The sequence below is a fragment of the Austrofundulus limnaeus genome, unplaced genomic scaffold (genome assembly GCF_001266775.1).
Source record: "Austrofundulus limnaeus strain Quisiro unplaced genomic scaffold, Austrofundulus_limnaeus-1.0 Scaffold13, whole genome shotgun sequence".
Taxonomy (NCBI): Eukaryota; Metazoa; Chordata; class Actinopteri; order Cyprinodontiformes; family Rivulidae; genus Austrofundulus; species Austrofundulus limnaeus.
The window spans coordinates 4,227,564-4,253,120 of record NW_013952415.1 but is presented as its reverse complement, the minus strand read 5'-3'; the positions used below and the strand labels follow the sequence as shown (position 1 = coordinate 4,253,120).

Here is a 25,557-nt window from a genome sequence, read left to right as displayed (position 1 = left end):
ATTTCAGATAATTTTCAAGATCAGATGAAACGAGAGCTCGCCTACAGGGAAGAAATGGTCCAGCAGTTACAGATGGTAAGAATACTAATGTGAATTGTTAAAACTGATGGAAGTGGCAAATAGCATATTTCATTATGTGTCAACAAAGAAAAAATAATATTAATAATGCATATGCTTTTTTTTTGCACTGTTTTAAAGAATGCTGCTGAAACTAGAAAATGTTCATAATCAAACGGAGTTTAGTGGGATAGCCATTTTTTCATTAGGACTTCTTAGGCCATGGGTTAAAATARAAATAGAAGTCATTTCAGAGGTTAGGATCCAAATAAACACTAGTTTTGTTGCTTATTTGTCCATCAAAAGACAGAGGCAGTCATGCAGTTTGTCTTTCATGGGTGAGGAGTTCCTCTGCAGCCGTCTGAGCGTTTCCGTCGACATCAATCACAGGAGCAGCTGGCAGACAGGCTGACAGACGCTGTTTATCTTTGCGTTTTGACACATGCTACAACTGTACTCGCTCGTACGCACATGACAGCAAACTGTGCACATGCACCAATAAAAGACACGTGCGCGCAAACACACGACCRAAATGCATTTGTGTCGTTACAAAAGGCAGACGAGTATAAAGAGGCTTTTAAAGTCATTTGAAGGCATGCATGTGCTGCTCACCAAAGTGCACGTACACACTGTAATTGACAAATGCGTCTCGGAGCAGCAGATGGATCTGTCTGAGAGTAATGACACATTAATTTCACACAGACATTTAAATGAACTTCAGAAATGTTTAATTCATGTAACTGACAGCGCCGTGTAATTTTAAAACTTTCCTCATCTCGCCAACACTGAAAGTCCTTCTGAAATTCTAATGTTTTTTGTCTCGAACAAGTGAAAGTAAAAAGTAAAACGTGCCTTATTGACAGTATATTTTTCTTGTAGAGCATGATTATTTTTGAATATATTTGTCTAAGTGTTGTTGCTTTTTGTCTTCCAGATTCCCTACGCAAACATCATCAGAAAAGAAAAGATCAGTTCTCATCTCAGCAAGTAGCCAAAAAGGTAACATTATACAATCATGTTTGATGAAAAGTAAAATGTGACTTTTAACAATATTTGATCAAAACAAAGACAAACTAATTTATTATCTGTCTCTTTTTTACAGACCATATTAAAAAAAGGGAAGCAAAACAAAAGGAAGCTGCCTGGACTTTTCCCTGGTGAACAAAGATCAAAGCTCCAACCATAAGAAAATGATACTATTGTATTTCTACGTGTTTTTTGAAGGATATTTTAGGACAGACATTATTTGACTGCCTCTCCAGTATCACATCAACATTTGGACCACTTCATACTGCTTTTGTACCAGCATATTGGTGAACTGCTACCAACCATGTCTTTTTTTTGGTCGCTTTATGAAATCAGCTGCAAATTGTTGATATTGGGAAAACTGGATCATTCTTGCTCTTTCATTGCTCCGTTGTCAGGTTGTAAGCTTTATTCAGCTAGGATCAATGGAAACGTGGCCCCTGTTAGACTTGGTGAAGCTTCCAGATTTGGTAAGGTCCACCTGAAAGGAAGCTGTACTGTATGTCACATAGCTGAGAAGAGAAGTTAAAAAGTTATGAGTGCACAAAGACTATCTGAGCTCTTACGGATGTCACCCTTAATGTACATACATCAGAGTGAACAATCTGATCACAAATGAAGTTATTCTCATCATGTGGAGACGCAACTCTTCCCTGTTCACACAAATCATCATTACCACCAACTATCAGCATTACTTGTTACACAAACACTCGGACTAATAAATGTTCCATTAATGATCAAGGTTTCAAACCTAATGATGAACGAAGCGCAGTATTATTTAAAATAAAAACACACAAAAAAGGTGTACGGTCCCATAATTTATTTATTGTAGAAGAAATTAGGTATTATATTCACTGCAGATATTACTGCATTGTTAATGTATCACATGTAATTACTCATATGTATTGTTTTATTTATACATGAAAAGTTGCCCATAATTATGTGTATTGTATGACAGCTGTGCATTGGATCGAATTGGAGTGGGTGGAATTTTGCTCAAAAGCACACAAGCAATGTTTTCAACCTTCGACAACTCTCAGTATTCACCTGGTGTGAAAGTATAATGCCACCATCAGCTGATAAGTGGTAAACAGACTCTCTCCAAGACTCTAATTTATCCCCAATAAAATTTGCAGCCAGCAGTGCTGCACTCATAAATCTAAATTGTAAATAACCTCATCAGACTGTATAAAATGTCATACTTGAAAAATACTGGATCTTACAGTTTCTCTATCTATATGTGTTTGTTTTATTTATTTGAATATTAAATCCTGACTCCCTAATTGTGAAAATGCTATTTATTATAACATTTAAAGAAAAAAAAGTGACACAGTGATAATAATGACGAGGATGGTGCATTTAGGTGTATGTCAAAAAATATTTCACTCACTTGTTTATTTATTAGATGGATGAAGTTGCCATCTACTGATAAAATGTTACCATTCTATTACTGCAGATGTATTTCAAAATGTTCTCGTAGTTTCTCTACTATTTATGTGCAAATTAAAAGTCTATATAAAAATAACAGTGTGGTTTATTTATTGGGGATATTTTGTAAGTTAAATGGTAAAAAAAATGTATTTATTTATTTATTTATTTATTTATTTATTTCATACAACTTGTTCAAAAGTTGTTGTTTTTTTCATGTGTGCAATATTGTGACGTGATGATGTGCTATACTGCTGTGAGTGTACGTATTTTGTTTGACTAATACGTCTTTTGACCACATTTAGCTAATAGGCTTCGCCAAAAGTACAAGCAAATTGAACAATTCGATTTCACGACACACGGTGTCGGTTTACGGCCGCCGTGCTTCGGGGCGTGGTCAACGAGGGAGGAGGAGGGCAGTTTAGTTGCCAGCATGGCGTTTACACTGTATACGCTTATCCAGACAGCTATWCTTTGTACTAATGCTATCGCTGTGCTTCATGAGGAGAGGTTTCTCAGAAAAAGTAAGTGTTCTGCCACTAGTAGTTTATTTATTTGTTATTATTTGTAAAGTAAAGCAGTTTTGCATGCTAACAAGAGCTAAGCAAGAGAGTGAAGCTCTGCTTGTCTTTCTGACTGGATAAACTGAGATTTAGAAACAGCTATACCAATATTTATACAAGTATACTATCACATTTTTTTTCAATCTCATAAACATTTGCAACCGTTCTGTCCATCCCTTTCTCTGTGTGGCAAGCTGATGTATCATATAATAGTTAGACAAAAACTTCAAATATTTTTCCATGCATTATGGACAAATAACATACTGATACTTCCTCATGAAAATAAATATTTCAGCTTTGAAGAAGGCTATTTATGTATTTTGTCATGTTTCCTATATTTCAAACATCATTGTTCCTGTAATCCAGATAACKTTTGTATTAAGTATGCAAGTATGTCATTTTACTAAAGATAAATTCTGTTATTATTCAAAGATAACAGTGTAATCGGATGTTATAACAGTCTGTACCACTGTCTGTTTCCAGTCGGCTGGGGTGTAGATCAAGGAGTTGGAGGTTTTGGAGATGATCCAGGAGTCAAAGCTCAGATCCTGAATCTCATCCGCTCAGTTCGGACTGTCATGAGAGGTCCGAAGAACCATTGCTTATCAAATAAATATATATAGATTCTATGAAGTTATATGTGTAAATGTTAATTATTTTTTTGAAATTGTCATTTTGTGTTTTTACAGTGCCTTTAATAATCGTCAACTCTGCATCCATCATCCTGTTGTTGCTCTTCGGTTGACCACCAGCTGTGGATACTAGAGGATTAAACACCTGACAAAGAACCACTGAAACCCACAAACCTATGCCATCACACATTAAACAATTTGTCATTTAGGACTTCTGTTTTTTGCAAGTCAATATGGGAGTTAGGATTTTTCAACAGGAAGACCAGAAAACAGAAAAAAAAAATATTTGCAGATGCAAACAGAAGAAGCATTTTGTTGTTAGTCTACACATGTCTTGAGGAAATTTCTTCTCTTTGTCCAAAAAAAAAATGGAAAAAAAGATTATCTTTCTTAAAGTCATAACACACGGTGACAATTCTGTCTCTGTGCTGCACAGATTAGGTTTATAACAAGCTTCAGGTTAAAATGACAGGAGCCTGTTTGGATGATGGACAGACTTGTGCCATATGTTGATAAAAAGGTGCTTAAAAGTCCATGATGTTTGGACTTTCCATCAAWAAATTATATTAGAATCATATGATTTTGGCAATATGTTTGTACATACAGATAAAGAAACCAATAGGAATTTATTTTAATTTATTGTTTTTTTTAATTCCATCTGTATTGTTGATTAACAGTTGATTAGCACTGTATTTATAACAGGAATGCTCCAGACCTCGTCAGGGCTGTTTTCTTCATTCAGTGTGTAAAATGTTGTGATGTTTATTTGCGACTGTAAGGAAAAAAAACACATATTTTCAAATACAACTCAGACAAATGTAGTTTAAAAGTTTATACTACCTCAATGCTTCAGACATTGAGTTGTGCTGTTGTTCTGACTTAAATGCAAAATATAATTTCATGAATTTGTTTCTTAGGTTTGTTATTAAATAACTTTATGACATCTTTAAACATAACCATTACATAATCATTTAAAAAAGCCCATTCTCACCTTTCCATGAATATGTATCCCTTCCATATGTTTCATGTTGGTCCATTTCTCCGTTCTCTGCTTTAATAATAATCCCAATATGTTGTGAATTATCACCATCCTCTTCCCTGTTGTTCCACAACCATGTTTATTCACATTAGTTTTGACCCTAAAAATAAGGGATTTGAGGAAAGAGGCTCTACTGGAATTAAAAGCATATGTTTAACAGGGAGATTTGGAAACAAGCCATTTTGATACATGATTAGTCTGGTTTTAGGTGTGGAGGCAAACAGAAAAATGTAAAAGCGATCACGTCAACAGGAGAGTGTCTGCGTATTCACATATCTCTGGCCTTGTAATAATAATTTATGAGTTCTGTTTCAACTCGTAAAAATGTTGACAGATTTTTGTTTAACAAAGGTTATTTAAAAAAATAATGGTACATTTCTTCAGTGTAGCAGTGTCATATACAAACCAAACGGAATCCACACTTTGAAGATAAATAAAGCTAAAAATGATAAGAAAGAACATTATATACATTTTCAATAGAACAAATGGAAACATGGCCAAAAACTGTTTTCCTGCAAATGGAAATCTAAAAAAAAAAGGTATTTTCTGTAAGTAGGTTCAATGTTGAGTGCTTGTTGGTTAAGCTGAAATCTGTTGAAGCATGGATTTCAGTTTAATAATGGTCACAAAGCACATTGTAAAATTTTGATTGGATTTTGAAATAAAAAATGTTTTTTTTTTCTATCTAAAACCACCACAATCAAAAACAAAGATGGTGATTTATTAAATCTGAAAATAACTTACAATAAAAGTGTRTTTTACACGTATTTCCTCAATGGAGCTACTATATTTTTCAAAAATCTATCATCCGAACAGTGTTTTACGCAAACTGTTATTCACTATCTGAACGAAAAACAGAAAGAGGATTTGATCCATGTTGTCTGGTTCATGCTGATAAAAGATTTATTTATCAATGTGATAATACATCCTTTCATGATAAATCCAAAAATCCTTCTAATGCAACACATCTGTTGGTTGTTAGTGTGATGAAAACACATATGTTTTTTTATTATTTCAGTATATGATTAAGTGGTTAACAGTAACCCTCTTAAATGATTATGGTTATAAGTCTGATTTAAAAAAAAAAAACCAACAACATTAAAATGGGTGTAATAAAATGTGTCATTAAACAATTACATACATTCAAGCTGTAGGGGGCAGCACCGATYATGTGACAAAAACCAACGAAGAAGAACCATCAACAGGAAGTGGGAGAAATCAGCTGCTGCTAAGGTTAGCCGTGTGTGCACTTTTTAGTGTCTACATTTGTGCAATTATTTTCAGTTTATGAATTAAAATGAACATATCAACCACAGTTGTAATAATATAACTCAGTACAAGCTGCTAATCACAAACCGAGTTGCTGCGCAAATAGGTTCTGTGAATATTCTGAGTCCTATTTTAATATAATAACAAGAGCCTGCATAGGCTACTTTCTACTGGCTTTGCATGCGTGTCCTAAGAGCATTAAATGTATCCACCAATTGATACCTACATGTTAGAAATCCAAGTGCATGTCTAAATAATAGGGGATCTCTGGCCGAAATCAGCATCCAATAAAAGCTGATCCACAAATCTGTATTCTAGGCTGGAGTCCACACATGAAACTGTTCAATAATCCTCTCAGATGGTCCCTATGTAGGTTTGATCAACACAATAATCTGGTAAATTCTCCCATTACTGTTGTGAATTATGATTATGAAYGTTTGATCTCTGCGAAGATAAATTATTTTGGAAGAATAAGCTTTTTGAAACAGAATAAAGCTCCATTTAAAGCAGCAAATCCACAGAGGCCGCAGTCCAAGCTACTCTTATCTGTTATCTAAACTTAAAACATATATGTTTTTATATTACTTGGTTTTCCTTTTTTGTTTTTAAATAATCACTCAGTTAAATGTAAAACAAAATAATTACAGCAAAAGTTTTACTAAGTAAAAAAAAGACAAACTCATGTATTTGATGGTACTACTTTGAGCTTCAGAATATTATGATAGACAATTTCTCCTTTTCTGATGTTTGTTTTTAACCAAATGCAGGGACTTTGTCTCAGATGTGTTGTCCTTCACAGGCCACCGGCATGGCAGGCAGACGGGCCCTGAAGGCTGTGCTCATTGACCTCAGTGGGACTCTACATATAGAAGATACAGCAGTGCCYGGGGCACAGGATGCCCTCAACAGGTGAGATACAGCCTGCAAATATGTGACAGAAGTGGAGGGCCAGCTGTCTGAATATCAATATCTGTATGGTTATCATTGTAAAAATAAAATGCCCATAACTGCAATGAATGCTGCTTTGAGCATATTTTTAAATTCCTAAATTCATACAGGTATCATTTTTTTCAAAATGTGCTGTAACTCTGTGTTCTGACGTCATCAGGTTACGACAGGCCTCTGTAGCTGTGAAGTTTGTGACCAACACGACCAAAGAGAGTAAGAGGAACCTTCTGGAACGACTGCAGCGTCTCAACTTTGATCTTCAGGTGAAACACCCAGGACTGACTGGTTCTTTATATCTTTAAGGTGGAAGTGTTTAAAGTATATTAACATCAGGAAACATTTACATTAATGTAGCTTTTTTTTTTCTTTTAATTTTCAAACCGTTTATTAAAGAATTAAAGGTTTACCTGGATTTTGCATTTTTTTAATGAATGTACAGGAAAAAGAGATCTTCACCTCTCTGAGTGCAGCCAGAAGTTTGATAGAGCAGAAACAACACCGACCACTGCTGCTGCTGGAGGACAGTGCACTGGAAGACTTCACCGGTAAWTTTTTTAGTTTTCTTTTTTGAACCTTGTTTTTGCTCCACGTTGTAAATTTTGGGCTGTTTCAAATTTCCAAACATTTATTTATTTATTTTTATTGCAGGTATTGACACGTCAGAACCGAACGCTGTTGTTATTGGGCTCGCACCGGATCACTTTAATTATCAAACGCTCAACAAGGCTTTCAGGTAGAACACTTTTCAAAGTCTTTGCTAATAAAAAAATAGCTGAACTTAATTTATTGTTTTTGCCACCTTTTGTATCTAAATGATCTAATACTATGTTTAACCATGGAATAATATTGAAAAGTGGGGTTAATGTTCAGATTGTGGTTTTCCTTAGAATGATTCTGGATGGAGCTCCTCTTATTGCCATTCATAAGGCTCGCTATTATAAACGTAAGGATGGTTTGGCCCTTGGCCCCGGGCCCTTCGTAACAGGACTAGAGTACGCCTCAGACTGTAAAGCGACTGTAGTGGGGAAGCCTGAAAAGACGTTTTTTACTCAGGTGAAGAGTCCTTATTTTTGTATTGATTTAAATGATTTTTATTACAGTTATTCTAATCTTAATTTTTCTGTTGGGTTTTCACTTTTAGGCATTGGCTGATTTAGGCTGTAGCCCCAGTGAGGCTGTCATGATAGGAGATGTGAGTATTTCTTAAGTAATAGCAAACCACCTAATTGACATTAGCCACAAACATGACTACTACTCAGTCAAATTTGCAGATATTCAGCTCACATTTGTTGTGGTAGTAGCTGACAGCCATCCTCAACACACATTCTAAGCACTATACACTGACTGGCCAAAAGAAAAAAAAAGTCTCCACCTGGATTGAACTATGATGTGGGGTTGCTGCAGTTGGTCGGGTCTATGAGGTCATCTGTCTACCTGAATATACTAAATGACCAGGTTATTAAATGGTTCACCTCTTACCTGGTTGGCAGAACTTTTAGTGTGTCAGTGGGAAATGCAGTGTCTGATTCTGCAGAGCTTTTGTGGGGTGTGCCGCAGGGATCGGTCTTGGGACCTGTCCTGTTCCTGCTGTACCTATTTCCTCTGAGCAGGGTCATCCAGAAGTTCAGTGATGTGTCCTATCATCTGTACGCCGATGATCTGCAACTGTACTGCTCTTTCAAGCCAAGTGAGCCACATAAACTTTGCACTCTCACTAGTTGCTTGACCGAAGTGACAAAATGGCTCACTGAAAACAGCCTATTATTGAACTCCAGTAAGACCGAGACCTTGATTGTTGCTCCTGACAGTGCTGTGCCTGGAATTAAGCAGCACCTCGGAAACTTGAGCTGCACAGTTAAAAGCAACCTGCGCAACTTAGGTGTCTTCATGGATGGAGCGATGTCTATGGAGCGGCACATAAACCAGATTGTTAGGAATTGTTTTTTCCAAATTCGGAACATTTCTAAACTTCGTAAGATGGTGACTTATGGTGAGCTTGAGATGATTGTTCATGCTTTTGTCTCATCGAGATTGGATTATTGTAACAGTCTGTTCACATGTCTTAATAAGAAGGAGTTTGCGCGTCTGCAGGTAGTACAAAACTCTGCTGCACGCCTGCTCACTTGCACCCACAGGAGGGAACATATTACACCCATCCTCAAAAGCTTGCACTGGCTGCCTGTATCTTACAGGATGCACTACAAAATCCTGGTACTGACTTTTAGAGCCCTTCATAGACAAGCGCCAGACTATATTAAGAACCTCATCCAGCCTTATGTTTCGACTAGGAGCCTCAGGTCGTCGAATCTGAACTTGTTGATGGTTCCTCGGACCCATTTTAAGACTCGAGGAGACAGATCTTTTAAAGCTGTGGCGCCTCGCCTCTGGAATGAGCTACCTTGCACCATTCGATCTCTGGATTGTATAGATCCTTTTAGGAAACAACTTAAGACCCACTTTTTTAAACTTGCTTTTTAGCGTAATACTGTGTTTTATTGTTTTGTWTGTTGCTTTTAATTTATTTATTTCTTTTACACTTGTGCAGCACTTTGTGACCCTGGTCTGTGAAAAGCGCTATAGAAATAAAGTTTCCTTACTTACTTACTTATTCCATCAGTGGATTGTTTCTTCCTCGATGGCATGGCCATATTCCAGGATGACAATGCCAGGTCAGACTCTACCATCATCAATGGGAGAGATCTTGCTGAAAAATGAAAGTAACACTGGACTGAAGTAAATCGTGTGACATTGCAGAAGCTTATTGAAACAACGCCACAGCAAAAGTGTGACGTAATCAAAGCTAAAGGCAGCCCAACAAAATATAAGAGTGTGTGACTTTTTTTTTTTGGTGGCCCCTTTTTTTGACCATGCAGTGTATTTTGTGATATTTTTGCTTAAAACCTTGCCATTAACTGTTAAAATCAACACTGTGTTATAACATAACCCACTGGATGTAGTAAAAMCCCCGAAAAATCGTTTTTATTCATCTACATCTCCAACACATCTTGTGAGATCTCACAAAACTTCATCCCTTTAACAATTTGGCCAAAGCAGCTTTAACTCTGTTTACTTTWAGTTTAAATTTCTGACATGAAAAGTAGGGGAAGGTATGCAGTTCCTCAAAAAATGCAATGCCTTTAGTTTTAAAATGTATTTTTTGTTGAAGTTACTTTAATGCTGGTCTTTTTCACATTCACACAGTAAAGTAATAACTCTTTTTAGGAGCTTTTGACGATAAGCAGTCTTAATACTGTATTTAAAGTAGACATGTGCTTTTAAAAGTGSAACCACAATGCTTTGAATTCCTCCTTGTTTAAACTTTACCAGCCACTCTTCCACTTTTCTGATGTGTGCCTCAAAGCAGCTGGATTTGATACTGTGCCTATATGATGCTTCAGGCCACGCCCCMCTACTGCTTCCAGATCGGTCCACTCCGGTTTGACAGAGAGAGAAGGGGGGGTTATGTGTCCTAGCAGTGCAGAGACGTTTTATTTACAAATTAATTAAAAGCTGTCCATCCTTACWTGTTGGAGCCAGAGTCTGATCCAGAACCAGAGAAGAATTAAGACCARGAAACTGTAGTTAAGTCCAGACCTTATTTGTCAAGTTCGTCACAGGTAATTTGATGTAATATTTTAGAAAACGTCATACAAAATAGAGAAAATAAAAACAATATAAAGACATCTTTGCAGCACCAGGAGAGAATAAATTAAACTTTTCTGCACTCCTAAAGACAACAAAATGTATTTAACAGCTAAAAAAGTGGATTTTGCAGGATATGTCCCCTTTAAGGTTGGTGGTTTTCTCCTCGCAGGATGCCAGAGATGATGTAGGTGGAGCTCAGAAAGCAGGGATGCTGGGTATTTTGGTCCGAACAGGTAAGTTCAATCCTCCAGTCTTCATGTCACCTCTCTTCTGTTTCATCTCCATGCAAACTGAAATCATCTTTTTTTTTTTTTTAAGATTTTGACAATCATAGAAATAGTTTTTCTGGTGTATTTCTGTTTCTGTGAACGATTAGAGTACATCCTTTTTGTCTGCAGGTAAATACAGAGAGGGAGATGAAAATAAAATCGAGCCACCTCCTCACCTGACGTGCAGCAGTTTCCCAGATGCCGTCGAACACATCCTGCAGAATCTTCTTTAAAACTGCAGTTAGCAAAACACTRCACCCCTGTTTTATTCAGAAACTCAGGAGTGGGCACATTTTGACAATATAATTTTTATTAGTTCACTAGAAGTGGAAGCACTGGCATCAGACGGACTCGTATTCTCTGTCCCAGGCTGTGTATCTGTCCATCAGGTTTCTGGCTGAGGGTTTGGTGCGTGAAATMGCCTCCGTGAAATCAGCCGTCGTTACAGTTCCCAGCTGGATCACAGGCCCGTCAGCGTCTGCTTTAAACAAGAACCACAGTGAGGCCTGAAGTGTCGGACCGGATCTCTTATCTGCACAGCGTGTGTAGTCTTACTGTTCTGATGCGACTCCAGGGCTTTAATTAGTTTACGAACACGTTTCATGGCAGCCTCCTTACACACCAATCTGATGTCAGAACCAGAATATCCCTCCATCCTCTATAACACACGAACGCCTCAAATTACCAGAAAACACGAGCGTGAAGACTTCATTTGTCTGCAGCGCTGTCACAAACCTCGGCTAGTGTTTCATAGTCCAGCTCAGTTCGTAGCTCCAGCTCTCCTATGTTGCTGAGAGGAGGCAGCCAATGAGACATCATGGCTTGGCGGGCAGCTGGTGAGGGAAGGTTCACCAAAATCCTCTTCTCTAATCTCCGCAGCATGGCGTGGTCCAGCTCCCTGAATGACAAACATTAGTTAGGATTTAAAGGCAGAAATTACCTTGCCTTTAACACACACACACTTATAGTATTTGAATAAAGGAAAGGAAATTGTATATATTGTAGCAAGTATCATTTTCCTGAAGATGTAAAGAACTTATTTCAACTGAAATAAAAATTCAGGTTAAGTACATTTAAGATGCTTCAATGATATTGTTTTGATATAAAATACAGATAACAGAGTTGTAAAGTAACTAAGTACAAATACTTTACTGTACTTAAGTAGAATTTTTGGGTATTTGTACTTGAGTAATTATTTTTCAGCCTACTTTTTACTTCTACTTCTTACATATTCACACAATAATCTGTACTTTCTACTCCTTAAAGTTTTTAAAAAGGCAAAAAGTAGAAAGTTGATACTTTTATTTCATTTCGCTTGTTTTTATTCCAGCTTGTTATTGTAAAAAATAAATATAAATTGTTCCTCCTAGATAGAGTGAATTTAACTGTGGTTTAATGAGAAGTATAAATATACAAAATTCTGATATCGTATTAGTTTGTACACAAATAAATCATGTCACACTCCAGCAGGACATAATCATTTATTAAAATWAAAGGTCTGTACTTAAGAAGTATTTGTATTTCATGAATTATTGTATTTGGCCGCAGCCCTCAGATAGATTTTCATTTTGGAGAAAATCTTTGGGCAGCCTTGATATGTGTATATAAACTGAAACAGCTGGACTAGTACATCCTAAATTTAACATCAATTAATTATTTTTAATGCAACAGTCATTTCTGCGTTTTTTTTTTGGAGAGGGGGGTTCACCTAATAAATGTTATTATAGAAAATCTAACTGCTCATTTTAAATCAATGCTTTTACTTTTAATACTTAGGTACAAAAAATACCAGATACTTTAAGACTTTTACTCAAGTAATATTCCGAAAGGAGTCTTTAACTTTTACCAAAGTAATTTTTTGGTAAGATACTTGCACTTTTACTCAAATATCACTTTGTGGTACTTTATACAACACTGCACAGTACCAAGGCAAGTTGGAGGCTGCAAGGACAAACACTAGGTCTTCAGATTTCGCAAGGCCATCCATTTGAACCAGCAGCTCAGTCTTCATTCTCCGGCTCCCCTCGTGCTCACCCCTAAAAAAAACAGATTTATCTTTCAGTGCTTTTTTTGTTTTGTTTTTATTCACTTTTGCATCCACGAGGCACTCAATTCAGCTCACCCCAAACTGGTTCCCCTCTGTCCCATCACCGACTCCAGCTCATCCAGGAAGATGGTGGAGGGGGCGTGGTACCTAGCCAGCTCAAACAGAACCTGCAGGCGTGCGTGGTGTGTGTAAAACTCGGCGCGGGTTCTGTTTCATTCGTTTTTTTTGTTTTTTTTTGAGCAATCACCTACCCTGACCAGTTTCTCGGAGTCTCCTCTCCACTTGCTGACGATGCTGGAGGCGGAAATGTTGAAGAAGGTCGTCTTGCATTCGGTTGCCACGGCTTTGGCGAGCAGCGTTTTCCCTGTGCCTTTGTGGGAGTAAGACATGAATTTCCCCTAAAAAATCTGACATGTTTTACTTCTATATTGAACTAAATCACTTAAAGTAGGCATATCATGCTTTTAAATCCTTCCTTTTCACATTTAAATCATTAATTTGGGGTCTTTTCAAAGTGGAACTACAATGCTTTGGTCTGATTTCCTCCATATTGAAACTTAACCGGCCCCTCTTTCACCACTTTGTGGTGTACTGTATGTCTCAAAACAACTGGATTTGTTTACTGTTCCTTTAAGACGCTTCAAGCCTCGCCACCCCCTCCGGCTTCTAGACCGGTCCACTCCGGTTTGAGAGAGGGGGAGTTATGTTTTCTAACTTGCAGGAAACATTTTATTTACAATTTAAGTAAAAGATGTCCACAACAGAAGACTTGACCTTCAACCATTACATGTTGGAGCCAGAATTAGAGGAGAATTAAGACGAGGAGGTAAGTCCAGACCTTATTTGGCAATTTCATCACAGATAATTTGAAAGAATAGACTCGGAAAATGTCATAGAAATTAGATAAAACTGCACATGCTGAAACATATGACCCAAATAGAATATAAATATATCTTTGCAGAACCAGGAGAGACTAAAATCAACTTTTCTGTACTCCTAGAGGCTTTAAGTACACAAAAAATCTATTTAACAGCTAAAAAAGTGGACTTTGTATACAGGTGCTGGTCATAAAATTAGAATATCATGAAAAAGTAGATTTATTTCAGTAATTCCATTTAAAAAGTGAAACTTGTATATTATATTCATACATTACATACAAACTCATATATTTCAAATGTTTATTTCGTTTAATTTTGATGATTACAAATGACAACAAATGAAAATCTCAAATTCAGCATATCAGAAAATTAGAATATTACTGAACACCAATAAAAACAAAGGATTTATAGAAATGTTGGCCAACTGAAAAGTATGAACATGAAAAGTATGAGCATGTACAGCACTCAGTATTTAGTTGGGGCTCCTTTGGCCTGTATTACTGCAGCAATGCGGCGTGGCATGGAGTCGATCAGTCTGTGGCACTGCTCAGGTGTTATGATAGCCCAGGGTGCTCTAATAGTGGCTTTTAGCTCTTCTGAATTGTTGGGTCTGGTGTATTGCATCTTCTTCTTCACAATACCCCATAGATTTTCTATGGGGTTAAGGTCAGGAGAGTTTGCTGGCCAATTAAGAACAGGGATACCATGGTCCTTCAACCAGGTACTGGTAGCTTTGGCACTGTGTGCAGGTGCCAAGTCCTGTTGGAAAATGAAATCTGCATCTCCAAAAAGTTGGTCAGCAGCAGGAAGCATGAAGTGCTCTAAAACTTCCTGGTATGTGGCTGCGTTGACCCTGGACCTCAGAAAACACAATGGACCAACACCAGCAGATGACATGGCACCCCAAACCATCACTGACTGTGGAAACTTTACACTGGACTTCAAGCAACGTGGATGAAGTGCCTCTCTTCTTTTCCTCCAGACTCTGGGACCTTGATTTCCAAAGGAAATGCAAAATTTACTTTCATCAGAGAACATGACTTTGGACCACTCACCAGCAGTCCAGTCCTGTWTCTCTGTAGCCCAGGCAAGACGCTTCTGACGCTGTCTGTGGTCCAAGAGTGGCTTGACACAAGGAATGCGACAGCAGAAACCCATGTCTTTCATACGTCTGTGTGTGGTGGTTCTTGAAGCACTCACTCCAGCTGCAGTCCACTCTTTGTGAATCTCCCCCACATTTTTGAATGGGTTTTGTTTCACAATCCTCTCCAGGGTGCGGTTATCTCTCTTGCTTGTACATTTTTTTCGACCACATCTTTTCCTTCCCTTCGCCTCTCTATTAATGTGCTTGGACACAGAGCTCTGTGAACAGCCAGCCTCTTTAGCGATGACCTTTTGTGTCTTGCCCTCCTTGTGTAAGGTGTCGATGGTCGTCTTTCGACAACTGTCAAGTCAGCAGTCTTCCCCATGATTGTGTAGCCTATAGAACTAGACTGAAAGACCATTTAAAGGCCTTTGCAGGTGGTTTGAGTTAATTAGCTGATTAGAGTGTGGTACCAGGTGCCATCCATTTTGAACCTTTTCACAAGATTCTAATTTTCTGATATGCTGAATTTGAGATTTTCATTTGTTGTCATTTGTAATCATCAAAATTAAACGAAATAAACATTTGAAATATATGAGTTTGTATGTAATGTATGAATATAATATACAAGTTTCACTTTTTAAATGGAATTACTGAAATAAATCTACTTTTTCATGATATTCTAATTTTATGACCAGCACCTGTACATGTCCCCTTTAGTAAAAACTTTACCTGGGGGGCCATAGAGCAGCAAGCCCTTCCACGGTGATAAGACTCCTGTGAACAACCAAGGATACTGGAGAAAGGGGAAATAATGAGGCCAGGCAGTCAGACAGATATGAATAATACAGCATCGACTCTACAGTAAATCACATTATATTTTAATATATTTTCTAACTAAAAGAGACCGATCAAAAGCAGAGCTGTCTGCAAACAAGACTGATCAGCCAGATGAAAAGCTGATTCAGTTCTCCCAATACCACAAAGCACGAATTAGTCTGGATTTTAGGTGGCGAAAAAGGCGAAGCTGACTCAAATCTTCCTGCTGACCTTATAAGCTGGAGAATGAATAATAATGGAGCTGAAAGGTGGAAGGGCGGTGTTATTCAATAAAGCAGGCCAGCAGAATATATGTAAGAAAATGGACACATCAGTCCTCATCTCCGTCTGGAAATGTCAAGAGGATGCAGACAACCTGATTTCTTGTCACGAGAAAGGTCTGGATGATGATGATGATGATGATAAAAAAGTGTGTGTGTTTGGGTTTGATATCTGTTTGCAGTTGCAAAATTGTGTGAGGGCGGTTGTGTAAATTCCCCTGCCTATCCATCTGTGTATGCGYGTTGCCACGAGATCCCAGATATGGATTTCACGTCAGCCTAATAGAGCGACCTGACCCCGCCGCCCATCTTCTCTTTAAGCCTTTAAAGGAGATGTATTCAGAATCGAAGAGCGACGGCTGACGCTGAAATACCAGCGCGCCTCGTGTGCCCGCCTCACCTTAATGGGACAAAYGACGGCCTCTTTGACTAATCGCTTGGCGTCCTCCAGACCGATGATGTCCTCCCAGCGCACATTCGGGCTGTGCAAATAGATGTCCTTTAGGGGTGGACACACACAAACACAAAGGGTGGGTGACACTGGGCTGGCATAAATAGTTGTCCTTTAGAATGAAACATCATTTAAGTAAAATCGATAGAGCCTGGGCCTTCATTAATATGAAGCATCATTTTATATTTTAAAGCTCTTTATTGCTCTCTAGTGGACAAAGTCAAGATTAGATGTTTCTATATAAAAATCCTACAGATCACAGATTTCATTGTGGGGCAAGTTCAGATAAACGTCTGTTTCAAGCTTCAATTTTATGTTTCTTGATGTCTSTGTGTGTATTTTATAATTCAGGGGTCCCACACCTTGGTCAATATCAAATTCAAGGACCTTTCAAGGACTTTCCAGTACCAATTTCTTCAAATTCAAGAAGCACGCGCGGCGCCAATTACCTACTGCTACCACAGAATGTTRCCAATAARCAGGTTTAATATGCAAATTCAATGAAAAACTGAACAACATAGAAGTTGTTGAGTCAGAATTAATGAAAGAAAGTGGATTAAATGTATACCATGTAAAACTATGACCGTGTGGGATTATTTGTTGAAAGCCACGTCAGTTTACTGTAATCCTGAGTTATACATCGCAACAAATGTAAGGTTTTTTTATATATTTTTTTACAGATGATAAAAATCAGTTGTGTGAATAGGAGAACTTCAATCCTCAAAAAACATTCAAGGACTTTCAAGGACAAGTGTAATTTTTGGCTGTTTTCACAAACTTTCCAGGGCCTTGAAATMWTTTTTTCAAATTCACAAACTTTCAAAGATTTCAAGGACCCTGATAATTATATMGTGTGTGTAGTACCCGACTGATGAYTGMAGCCAGTTCCTTCAATTCACCACTCATCCCAGAAAAGCCACTGAGGGGCTTCAGCAGCCGTTCCTGCGGCACAGAAACACTGTTGGTAACACAAACACTGTCGCTTCAGAATAAACAATGTTACAATGTTATAAAACAGTAGTTGTTACTTGTGAAAATCGTATTGTTTTTGTGTTGTTTTAAAGTTTCAGGGTAGGCGTTGCCCATCGCCATGAAAGGCAGGTGATCGTGTTAATCGCCTCTGTCTGTGGAAGTGTCTGTTAGCAAAATATCTAACAAACCACTGKGCAGGTGTGTAGGAAATTTGATGTCCGACTGATTAACTTATGGAGTTGACTTGATGCAAGATGGACGCCAAAGCTAATCGACCTTAACAAACACAAAATTGTCTATACCTCAGTCAGTTTTACAAATATAGATTAAATATTGCAGTTGTCGTAGGTGAGAGGCATGCACAACACAACTGTGAGCACTAACAGATCACAAGTTTTTGTTYAAAACTTTGGCATTAACAGTACTTTTTTACCATGTGGTCWGAGTGAAAGCCTGATCCTCTGACAGCATCATGTATTGTTGCTTTGCCGTCACTCATCTGGACCAAAAAATAAATAAAAAAGACAAAAGACTTTTGCAGATTAAGCTTTAGTGTTTATGTCTCAAAAAGCAGGAAAAAAATATAATTTTTAAGAAGATTTTGACTGCATTATTAGCATTATTAGTTCTGCCAAAGAAGATTGATTTTAAAAGTGATTTTTTTTGTGTGTTGTAAGAATAAGAATTCCTGCTCTCAGATTTAAAATGCACACTCTCCCAATTTGACATGATTGATTTTAAAAGCATTATGAAAAACGAACGGACAYTATTTTGTCAAAATCTAAATTTTAACTTGGATGAAAGAGTGAGAGTTGATTTGTATTTTTCTAATAAAAATAAAAGCATTCCTATTACCTTCCTGCCCATGGCTGAATCCCCAGCTGGCCCATTTTTGATGGAGGAAATGTTGAGCCCAAACCCTGATGACTCCGGCACCACAGAGACAACATTTTCCTGAGAAATGACAGTCAGAATAAAAGCTTTTATATTTTAGGGAGCTCATCTGATTTGTGTTAAAGGTTTTACACTCTTACATATACACTGGGAGCTGTTCTCTTGGCTGCATTTCCAGACTTGGGAACGGAGGGGGAGACAATTTTGGGAAGAGGTTTCACAGCTGAGCAGGAACGTCTGATGACAAAAATACATAAAGAGGCTCAGTTTTTGAGCATGTGYGAACTCTGTTAAAATTTAAAAAAAGACTATAAAGTAAGGAGTGACTCACTTCTTGATTCCACTATTCTTTATTGGCTTGTTTTCATCTATATAGAATAAAAAAAAGAAGTAAAAAGTGACCAAGATTGAAAATTTGGGTTGTTATTGATCTAATGAGGAATGGTTGCAGAGTGTTTCTGTGCCTGGTTCTGCTGCCCTCCTGACAAGTTTGGGATATTTCTGGAACTTGACGTAGTGGTAACTCTCATACTCTATCAGCATCATCTCCAGATCGATGTTATCACAAACCTCGAACTTCTTCACAGCACCATTTGTCTCCTGGTCCAAGGCCACGGCTGCTGCCAAGTAGCTGGTGGACAAACACAAATGAACACAYTATAAAGCTACAAAGTCAAACATTGGTCAACAACGGCTGCTGTGTTACAGTTTAATGTATATTTTGTAAATGTCGTTGTGTAAAAATACATCTGTGACCACTTTAGGTTTAATACTACGTGTATAATATAAACTAGAATTATAAATACATGATAATTGCTGTTTATTACTATGAGTTTCAGTGGATTAAATCAATAAAAATGGATGTTAACTGACCCCTGTCCCAATAAGTGGTGGTAGATCAGAACAAGAAGGTTCTTCTTTCTCTTCTCAGTTCTCAGCTCCTCCTGTGGAACCACAATCCAGAAAACAGGAAGTTCTGACATACAGTMTATGAGTAAAAAAACGCCACAAAGGGTATGTTCAAAACAGAACCCAGGCTTAATAGAACTTTTTTTTGTGAAAATCTGTGTTTTTACTAAAATTCTAGCATCCTATCTTCAATTTGTGAAAGCTAAAAAAAAAGAGAAGAGAGTTGAAACTGTTAGATTCATTTATTTTAATCKATGTGAGTCCAAACTTCAGCGTGTAATTAGGATCCTGAAAGTAAATGCAGTAAACTTTGAGTGGCTTTAATCAACAAGACTGCTGATTCAGCACTCACGCTAATGCTTTCATGTTTAGAGTTTCGTCCATGTTTTTCAGTAGCTAGTATTTACTTAAGCAAGTTTAAGCTTTCYGGTATCACAAAGTTGGGTCATTAAGGAGACTGGTGCTGTGGCTTTTAGTATTTTTTTTATACCTTTTAAAAATATTTAGCTTTAACTTTTTGTTACACTAAAATGAATGGTATTTACAAGTTTCAGTTCGTTTCAATTCCAGGCTTTTGGTTTGCTAATTTTAGTTTTTCCATACTGTTTAGCTTGTTTTAACTTTGACAATTCAATTTCAGCATCTTCAAAACAAATTGAGCACTCGACATTCACAACAAAACAGAGATTTTTATGGTTGCACTTGTGTTTTAATAAATCTAAATGTCTGCTTGCATAAAGTCAAAAGCGTTTTAGAAATGCAAAGGTTTCTTCTGTTTATACTGAAAAAGAAATCCAATACAAGAAGGTATGTCGAAGTAGTGTAGAGACAAAGGTCGCCACAAGAGGGAGACAAAGTACCACAAACTGAATACACATCCTGCGTATCTTGGCAACCAGTGGACGCCAACAAATAGCAATTAAAGCTAACAGAATAAGCTAAATAAATGGGCGTTAACAGTTCACAACTTGCTCTATGTGTAAAATAAATCACTTCTTGCAAAATAATTCAACTTGAACCATATAGCGCTGCTTGTAATTAGAGATTAGTTTGATCATAAGAGGCAGTACGGCCAGCTTTCTACTAAGCACCATGCTAGTTTGTTAGCATCCGGTGTTAGCTCRCCACCAGTTCTGTCTGAAAGCACAACAAACGAATCCCCGGGCTGTACTCACCGCTTCCCGAGCTTGGTGAGCGATTTTCATCGATTGGTAAGAGAGCTCCATCGCGTATTGAGCGTTCAAACTCCCTTATGGAGTCAATTACGTCATATATTGAAACCTATCTGTTGCTTGAATGTTGTCACGTTTCTTGTTCCCCCAAAAAGCTAGAAATGATGCTGTAATTACGTTGTAGCARTTAAAAGATGAAGATCCAGGCTGTGCTCGAAGTGGTCCACTTATTTCATCAAGTCCAAAACAATACCGAATGTGTCCACTAGAGGGCAGAAGAGGCACTTCTCATGGAGCCAGAGCTTATAAAGATTGTTTATACAATTCTCAACATGACATTCTGAATGGCAATCTCTGTGATACAAAGCAGCAGATGACATTCTTTTAATGACTGCTAGGCCTTTTTATTTAGTTTAGAGGATATATTTAGAAGGATGCATTTGTAATACTTGCAAACTTCACATTTCCAGCAGCCAATCAGAAGACAGAATCACTTTTTTAAAAGAGCTGAGCAAACTGAACCAGAGATTGCAATACTTGCTTACACATACTGCAGATTAAACACAAACAGCTTGTTTTGGTTTGCTTCCATTAAAGAGCATGAAAACATAAAAAAGTGGCATTTTATTTCAAAAACATTTATTTATTCTGGCACTGTCAGTGTCATCATTTATGCAGTAAATTGCACATAAAGTACAGCAATTCGTTTACACACTGCTGTATGTAAACTAATGGATTACATTGTATAGTATGTTCTGTGGTTCTCTAAAAGTTGAATTATTTCTTCACTGTAAAACATGAAGGTGTGAACAAGTAGTGTTTTTTTTTGTAATTCCTAGGTGGACTTCAGAGGAGAAAAAAAATGTAAGCTTAAGTTGCACAAAGCGAGGCAATTTTTGTTCCAAGTTTCTTAGAATTACTTTCACTTGTATCTGTTTTGCACATAATTCACAAGCTTATCTGAAAATAGGTAAGGCTAATCTCAGCAAGTGATGTGCGCTGAAAATGTCAAAGGCTGAAAAAAAAAAAAACTGCAGTGGAGAATCATGATTTAATTAAAAGGCTCGACAGACTTTACCCACAAAGTGGACATTGCTCACCTAATTCACAAGCTTATCTGAAAATAGGTAAGGCTAATCTCAGCAAGTGATGTGCGCTGAAAATGTCAAAGGCTGAAAAAAAAAAAAAACTGCAGTGGAGAATCATGATTTAATTAAAAGGCTCGACAGACTTTACCCACAAAGTGGACATTGCTCACCTATTTCCAATCACTTCGGCTTCCATAGATGAAATGAGCAGCTTTAAAGTTACTAATAGTAATAATGAAAATGTACCATTTTTTTCCCAAGACGCATTACACACAAAAAAATAAAAATAAAAATTGTGTTTGTGCATCCTAGAGGTTTGTTTCATATGTGATAAAACTGACATTTTTTTAATTTCAGCAATTAAGGTTGTTTGCAAATGTTGCTGAAAAGATGTTAACTCTTTAGTTCCTAGGTGAACACAGTATACCGTTATTTTGTCATCTCAAATTTGGCAAAAGGCCTTATTTTTTAAGCTTGATCCAAAATCATATGGATCTTTTTTTCCCATAGTTAAGACTTGGGTGATTAAAGAGGCAGTCTGAGCTCTTATAAGAATGGACAAAGGGGTGATGGATTGGTGTTTGAGTCTAAATTAAATGTTGATGAATATGTGGAGTTCCTCTGATGTCAGGACAAGTTTCTTTCTACTTTATGGTAGAAAACAAACACGAATGAGAATGAAACTATTAGCAAATCTGATTGTCATAAATTACAGGTTGAACCCCTCACACCGGCCTCATGCCAGCTTTTAGTTAAGGGGATATGGATATCGCAGTCCGTGTGCCAGCAGCCGGTCCTCTGCTGTCCCTCAGAAAACTCCGGCGTCTGTGAGTAGCGTACCGGCCTCGAGCAGCAGAGCTTTCRTGTACACCCGTACGGTGTAAAACAACGTGACAAAGTCATGGGTGCTGAACAGGGTGTCMGCTAGAGCAAAGCCAAGCGTGGACGGGATGAAGCCTCTGCCGTACTCCACCATCCAGGTCCCAGCGCTCCACTGGACGGACGTGGCTTCTCCCACTCCATGAACAAGAGTGTCACCTGTGGGCACAAGAGTTGTAGTAATATGCAGARCAGAGCAAAAGTTTGGACACACCTTCTCATTCAAAAAGTTTTATTTTCATGACTATGAAAATTGTAGATTCACACTGAAGGCATCAAAACTATGAATTAATACATGTGGAATTATATACTTAACAAAAAGTGGGAAACAACTGTGTTGTGGAAATATTTATTTAACAAAGACAAAAAAATACATGGTCCAAGAATGAAGGTACTCCAATGAATGGTCAGCTGAGTTTTATTGCAACGTCATGGACTAATTATTTATATCTGTTTCACCTTGACACTGTGCATCACTCGTATCTTTCTGATAGCTCATTTCGGCTCCTAGTCTGTTTGTTTCCGGACGTCAGTAMTCCGCAACGGACTGAACTCTCTTGTTTGATAACAGACTCTTTGTCTGGGAGCCCAGTCATAGGCTGGACAGTATATWTGGCAATCTGTGATTRGTTGTAAACTGTCACATGGTRTTAACATAATRTTATATTACTGGCTGTATTCTGCTGACAGTCAGTCACAATCATGCAGAACCTTCCTGATTCAGTTCTGTTTGTTTGTCGCTCATAATTAAATCATAWTYGATTATCATACACGCAGACTTTTCTGGCATTATTCYAACGTGTTTCTGCTTTTTGYGACGACAGCAACAACAGAGGACACAGAGAACATAAAGCCATAAGACTGTGCCCCTGCTCTCTGCTCCTTATTGTTTAACAAACACTATTATGTTATCTTAATAAAGCAAGATCTCATCCTAAGGATATCCTAGGTCAAGGGAAAACACAAAGATAAATACAAGTGATATCCAAGAATGATTGTTAGCAAATCTTGCTCTGACTTTATTCATTCATTCAGGTATATATGTCTAAATGATAGTAGCACTGATTAAAATGTGTTCATTCATTACCTGGATAGTATACTTCACTCTTGGTAGTGCCCTCCTTCCACTGCCGGAAAGTGCCAGAGATGATGGTGTCGGAAATTTCCGCCCAATAACGACCTGGCAAAAACAGAAAGTTTTACAAAGTTYGATAAAATCAGTGCTAACGAACAAATGCGAGCGTCAAACATGCCAATGTCAAAATACGATTTGTTTTTCTTTTATAGTACGGATCAAAAACTAAAGTTTTCTGTTTTGTTTTCATCACGACTCAATGTTTTGACAKGTTTAAAGGCATCATCCACAAAACAGCTAAAAGTAGAAATCCTTCTCCCTTACCCGAGTGTCCTCCTGTGTCCACCGCAGTGCCAAACAGCAGCACATACTCTGTGAGAGAGGCATGCAGCAGACACATGGTGCCCATCCAGCCTCCGGCATTTATAAAGACCCACTGCAAGTCCTCATCTGGCAGAATGTGACCGGGATACCTGGTTCAGGGACACTTTATTAACTGTTGCAATCTCATTACTGAAAGAAAAGTTGGCTTAAAAGATCCAGTTTGAATAAAAACTCAATGCAATGTCAAAAAAATACATACATTAATCACTGAAGCAAGCAGATTTTGCACAATTTGTGGTTTGGTAGTCCAAGTTGAACATAACATAATAATAATAATAATAATAATAATAATAATAGACAGTCTTATGGTTTTATTTTAGACCAAAATTTACAGGGGAAAAAAATGCATTTTCACAAAAATAATGAAACAATCATGTTACCTCTTCCTGAGCTCCACCACCACTTTGGAGAACGCCTGCTCATGGTCCTGTCCTGTGAACGAGCCCATTTGTAGTTTTAAAGGTTGTTTTGACTAAACTGAGTTGATTAAACAAAAACAAAAGCACACGACGACGTGGTGTGTGTGATTCCACACCGAAAGGCTTCACGGTGAAACTTACCCGCGTACTGCTTAGCCAACTTGGCGACGTCTTCTTTGTTGAAAACGTACTGCTTGGTGGCCATCCAGTGCCGCAGCAGCAGCACGAGCAGGACGGTGAACGTGACGAGCGCGAACAGTTTAAAAGTCGTTTTGACAAAAGACATGGTTCACATGAAACTAAACGCGGACACAGCGACAGGTCAGCAGGCTACATGCGTGCAGACGGACGAGCAGCTGAAATAACAGTTGATTTCTGGTCACGTGACCGCGACGTAACGCTGTTCATCCAATCAGGTTCCGTGTTCGCCTTTCAGGCGATTGCTATTCTGAGGTTGCCAGTACAAAATGAAACACGAAAAAAAACGAAATAATAAAAGCACATTTTCCTTAATATAAAGTTTGTAGAACATAATTTATACAAAATAGTCTATATATAGGCTATTTACGGGTAATTTAAATCCATAATAAATGTTTTTAAACTAGTTTATATTTGCTTTGAGGGTTTACCTATTAAGCAGGAGACGACTTAAAATGGCATCCCTGTTCGCTTGTCTAAAAACAGGAAGTAGGCTAAGGGGCACAGTTGTTGGTAAAGCTAAAGTTCTGCTGCTGATGGTCCATTGGTCCAGCTGATTGTGGCCGCTCTCAAACAATACTAGCTATAATGAGCGAGGAGCTAGGTGTCCGTTTCGACCCAAGAGGTATGTTTTTATTAAATACTAATAAATAACAGTATAATGAACAGTTTCATTCATTCAGGATATTGAGCAATTTGCAACAAAAATGCTGTAATAAACTTACCAGTATTTTCAAACTTTACGTTTAATAAATTTGATGCACAATGAGATCTACTCGAGTTTTTGGGAGTGTTATTAATTAAGTTAATGCAATGTATAAGCTGAAGCCTCTGTTTTCCAACAAACGCAGCCAACTGTGCAGTCATGTGACTTTGACTCCTGTAGATTTAAGAGCTGAAACTCTGCTGCAAATGTTTCAAACTAAGTAATACTTTTTGATATGTTGCTATCAGTAGTTCTTAACTATTGGCCCGATAAAAGTCAAAAATAAATACATGATTAAAATAGTTTTCAATGATTTTAAACAGAATCGTATTGGTCAAAAAGGTAAACAATTTACAGAAGAGGATTAGGGCCATTGAAAAAATAAAACAATAATAATTCTGACTTTAATCTGAGAATTCTGAGAT

The 25,557-nt window shown here is 37.6% G+C and overlaps 6 protein-coding genes across 9 annotated transcripts in view; 4 read left to right on the top strand and 2 right to left on the bottom strand.

The window, feature by feature from the left end:
- Positions 1 to 1,884, top strand: part of skor2 (SKI family transcriptional corepressor 2) — a 92,262-nt gene extending 90,378 nt beyond the window's left edge. The window contains exons 7-9 of the mRNA XM_014002506.1: positions 8 to 75; positions 992 to 1,056; positions 1,160 to 1,884. Coding sequence (XP_013857960.1) covers positions 8 to 75; positions 992 to 1,048 — 125 coding nt within the window. The 3' untranslated portion in view covers positions 1,049 to 1,056; positions 1,160 to 1,884. The remainder of the gene's footprint in view (positions 1 to 7; positions 76 to 991; positions 1,057 to 1,159) is intronic.
- Positions 1,885 to 2,902: 1,018 nt separating this feature from the next.
- ier3ip1 (immediate early response 3 interacting protein 1) lies at positions 2,903 to 4,616 on the top strand. The gene is made up of 3 exons (XM_014002528.1): positions 2,903 to 3,035; positions 3,558 to 3,659; positions 3,764 to 4,616. The coding sequence occupies exons 1-3, from the start codon at positions 2,945 to 2,947 to the stop codon at positions 3,817 to 3,819; spliced, it is 249 nt and encodes an 82-aa protein (XP_013857982.1). The 5' UTR covers positions 2,903 to 2,944; the 3' UTR covers positions 3,820 to 4,616.
- Positions 4,617 to 5,906: 1,290 nt separating this feature from the next.
- Positions 5,907 to 11,209, top strand: hdhd2 (haloacid dehalogenase-like hydrolase domain containing 2). Of its 3 annotated transcripts, none has more exons than XM_014002519.1 (9): positions 5,907 to 5,978; positions 6,796 to 6,923; positions 7,123 to 7,225; positions 7,402 to 7,507; positions 7,611 to 7,695; positions 7,850 to 8,015; positions 8,104 to 8,154; positions 10,777 to 10,840; positions 11,006 to 11,209. In XM_014002519.1, the coding sequence occupies exons 2-9, from the start codon at positions 6,796 to 6,798 to the stop codon at positions 11,107 to 11,109; spliced, it is 807 nt and encodes a 268-aa protein (XP_013857973.1). In that variant the 5' UTR covers positions 5,907 to 5,978; the 3' UTR covers positions 11,110 to 11,209. The 3 variants fall into 3 exon arrangements, with proteins under 3 accessions (XP_013857973.1, XP_013857975.1, XP_013857974.1); XM_014002521.1 differs by having other exon boundaries at positions 5,911 to 5,978; positions 6,814 to 6,923; XM_014002520.1 differs by lacking the exon at positions 5,907 to 5,978 and having other exon boundaries at positions 6,782 to 6,923.
- Positions 11,169 to 20,685, bottom strand: katnal2 (katanin p60 subunit A-like 2). The gene is made up of 16 exons (XM_014002529.1): positions 20,387 to 20,685; positions 19,176 to 19,246; positions 18,767 to 18,933; positions 18,634 to 18,670; positions 18,443 to 18,539; positions 18,264 to 18,362; positions 17,842 to 17,907; positions 17,301 to 17,378; positions 16,386 to 16,484; positions 15,618 to 15,681; positions 13,175 to 13,293; positions 12,999 to 13,090; positions 12,802 to 12,912; positions 11,612 to 11,774; positions 11,432 to 11,534; positions 11,169 to 11,354 (listed from the first exon to the last, which is right to left on the bottom strand). Exons 1-16 carry the CDS (start codon positions 20,435 to 20,437, stop codon positions 11,218 to 11,220), a joined length of 1,554 nt encoding a protein of 517 aa, XP_013857983.1. The 5' UTR covers positions 20,438 to 20,685; the 3' UTR covers positions 11,169 to 11,217.
- Positions 20,686 to 21,005: 320 nt separating this feature from the next.
- Positions 21,006 to 24,608, bottom strand: sigmar1 (sigma non-opioid intracellular receptor 1). 2 transcript variants are annotated; one of them, XR_001309807.1, is made up of 6 exons: positions 24,370 to 24,529; positions 24,190 to 24,241; positions 23,750 to 23,898; positions 23,438 to 23,530; positions 21,642 to 22,509; positions 21,006 to 21,483 (listed from the first exon to the last, which is right to left on the bottom strand). XR_001309807.1 is itself a non-coding variant. In XM_014002523.1 (5 exons), the coding sequence occupies exons 1-5, from the start codon at positions 24,512 to 24,514 to the stop codon at positions 22,280 to 22,282; spliced, it is 669 nt and encodes a 222-aa protein (XP_013857977.1). In that variant the 5' UTR covers positions 24,515 to 24,608; the 3' UTR covers positions 21,579 to 22,279. The 2 variants fall into 2 exon arrangements, 1 of the variants encoding a protein (XP_013857977.1); XM_014002523.1 differs by lacking the exon at positions 21,006 to 21,483 and having other exon boundaries at positions 21,579 to 22,509; positions 24,370 to 24,608.
- A 199-nt stretch (positions 24,609 to 24,807) lies between these two features.
- galt (galactose-1-phosphate uridylyltransferase) overlaps positions 24,808 to 25,557 on the top strand; it is a 36,399-nt gene continuing 35,649 nt past the window's right edge. Inside the window, exon 1 of the mRNA XM_014002510.1 lies at positions 24,808 to 25,051. Coding sequence (XP_013857964.1) covers positions 25,015 to 25,051 — 37 coding nt within the window. The 5' untranslated portion in view covers positions 24,808 to 25,014. The remainder of the gene's footprint in view (positions 25,052 to 25,557) is intronic.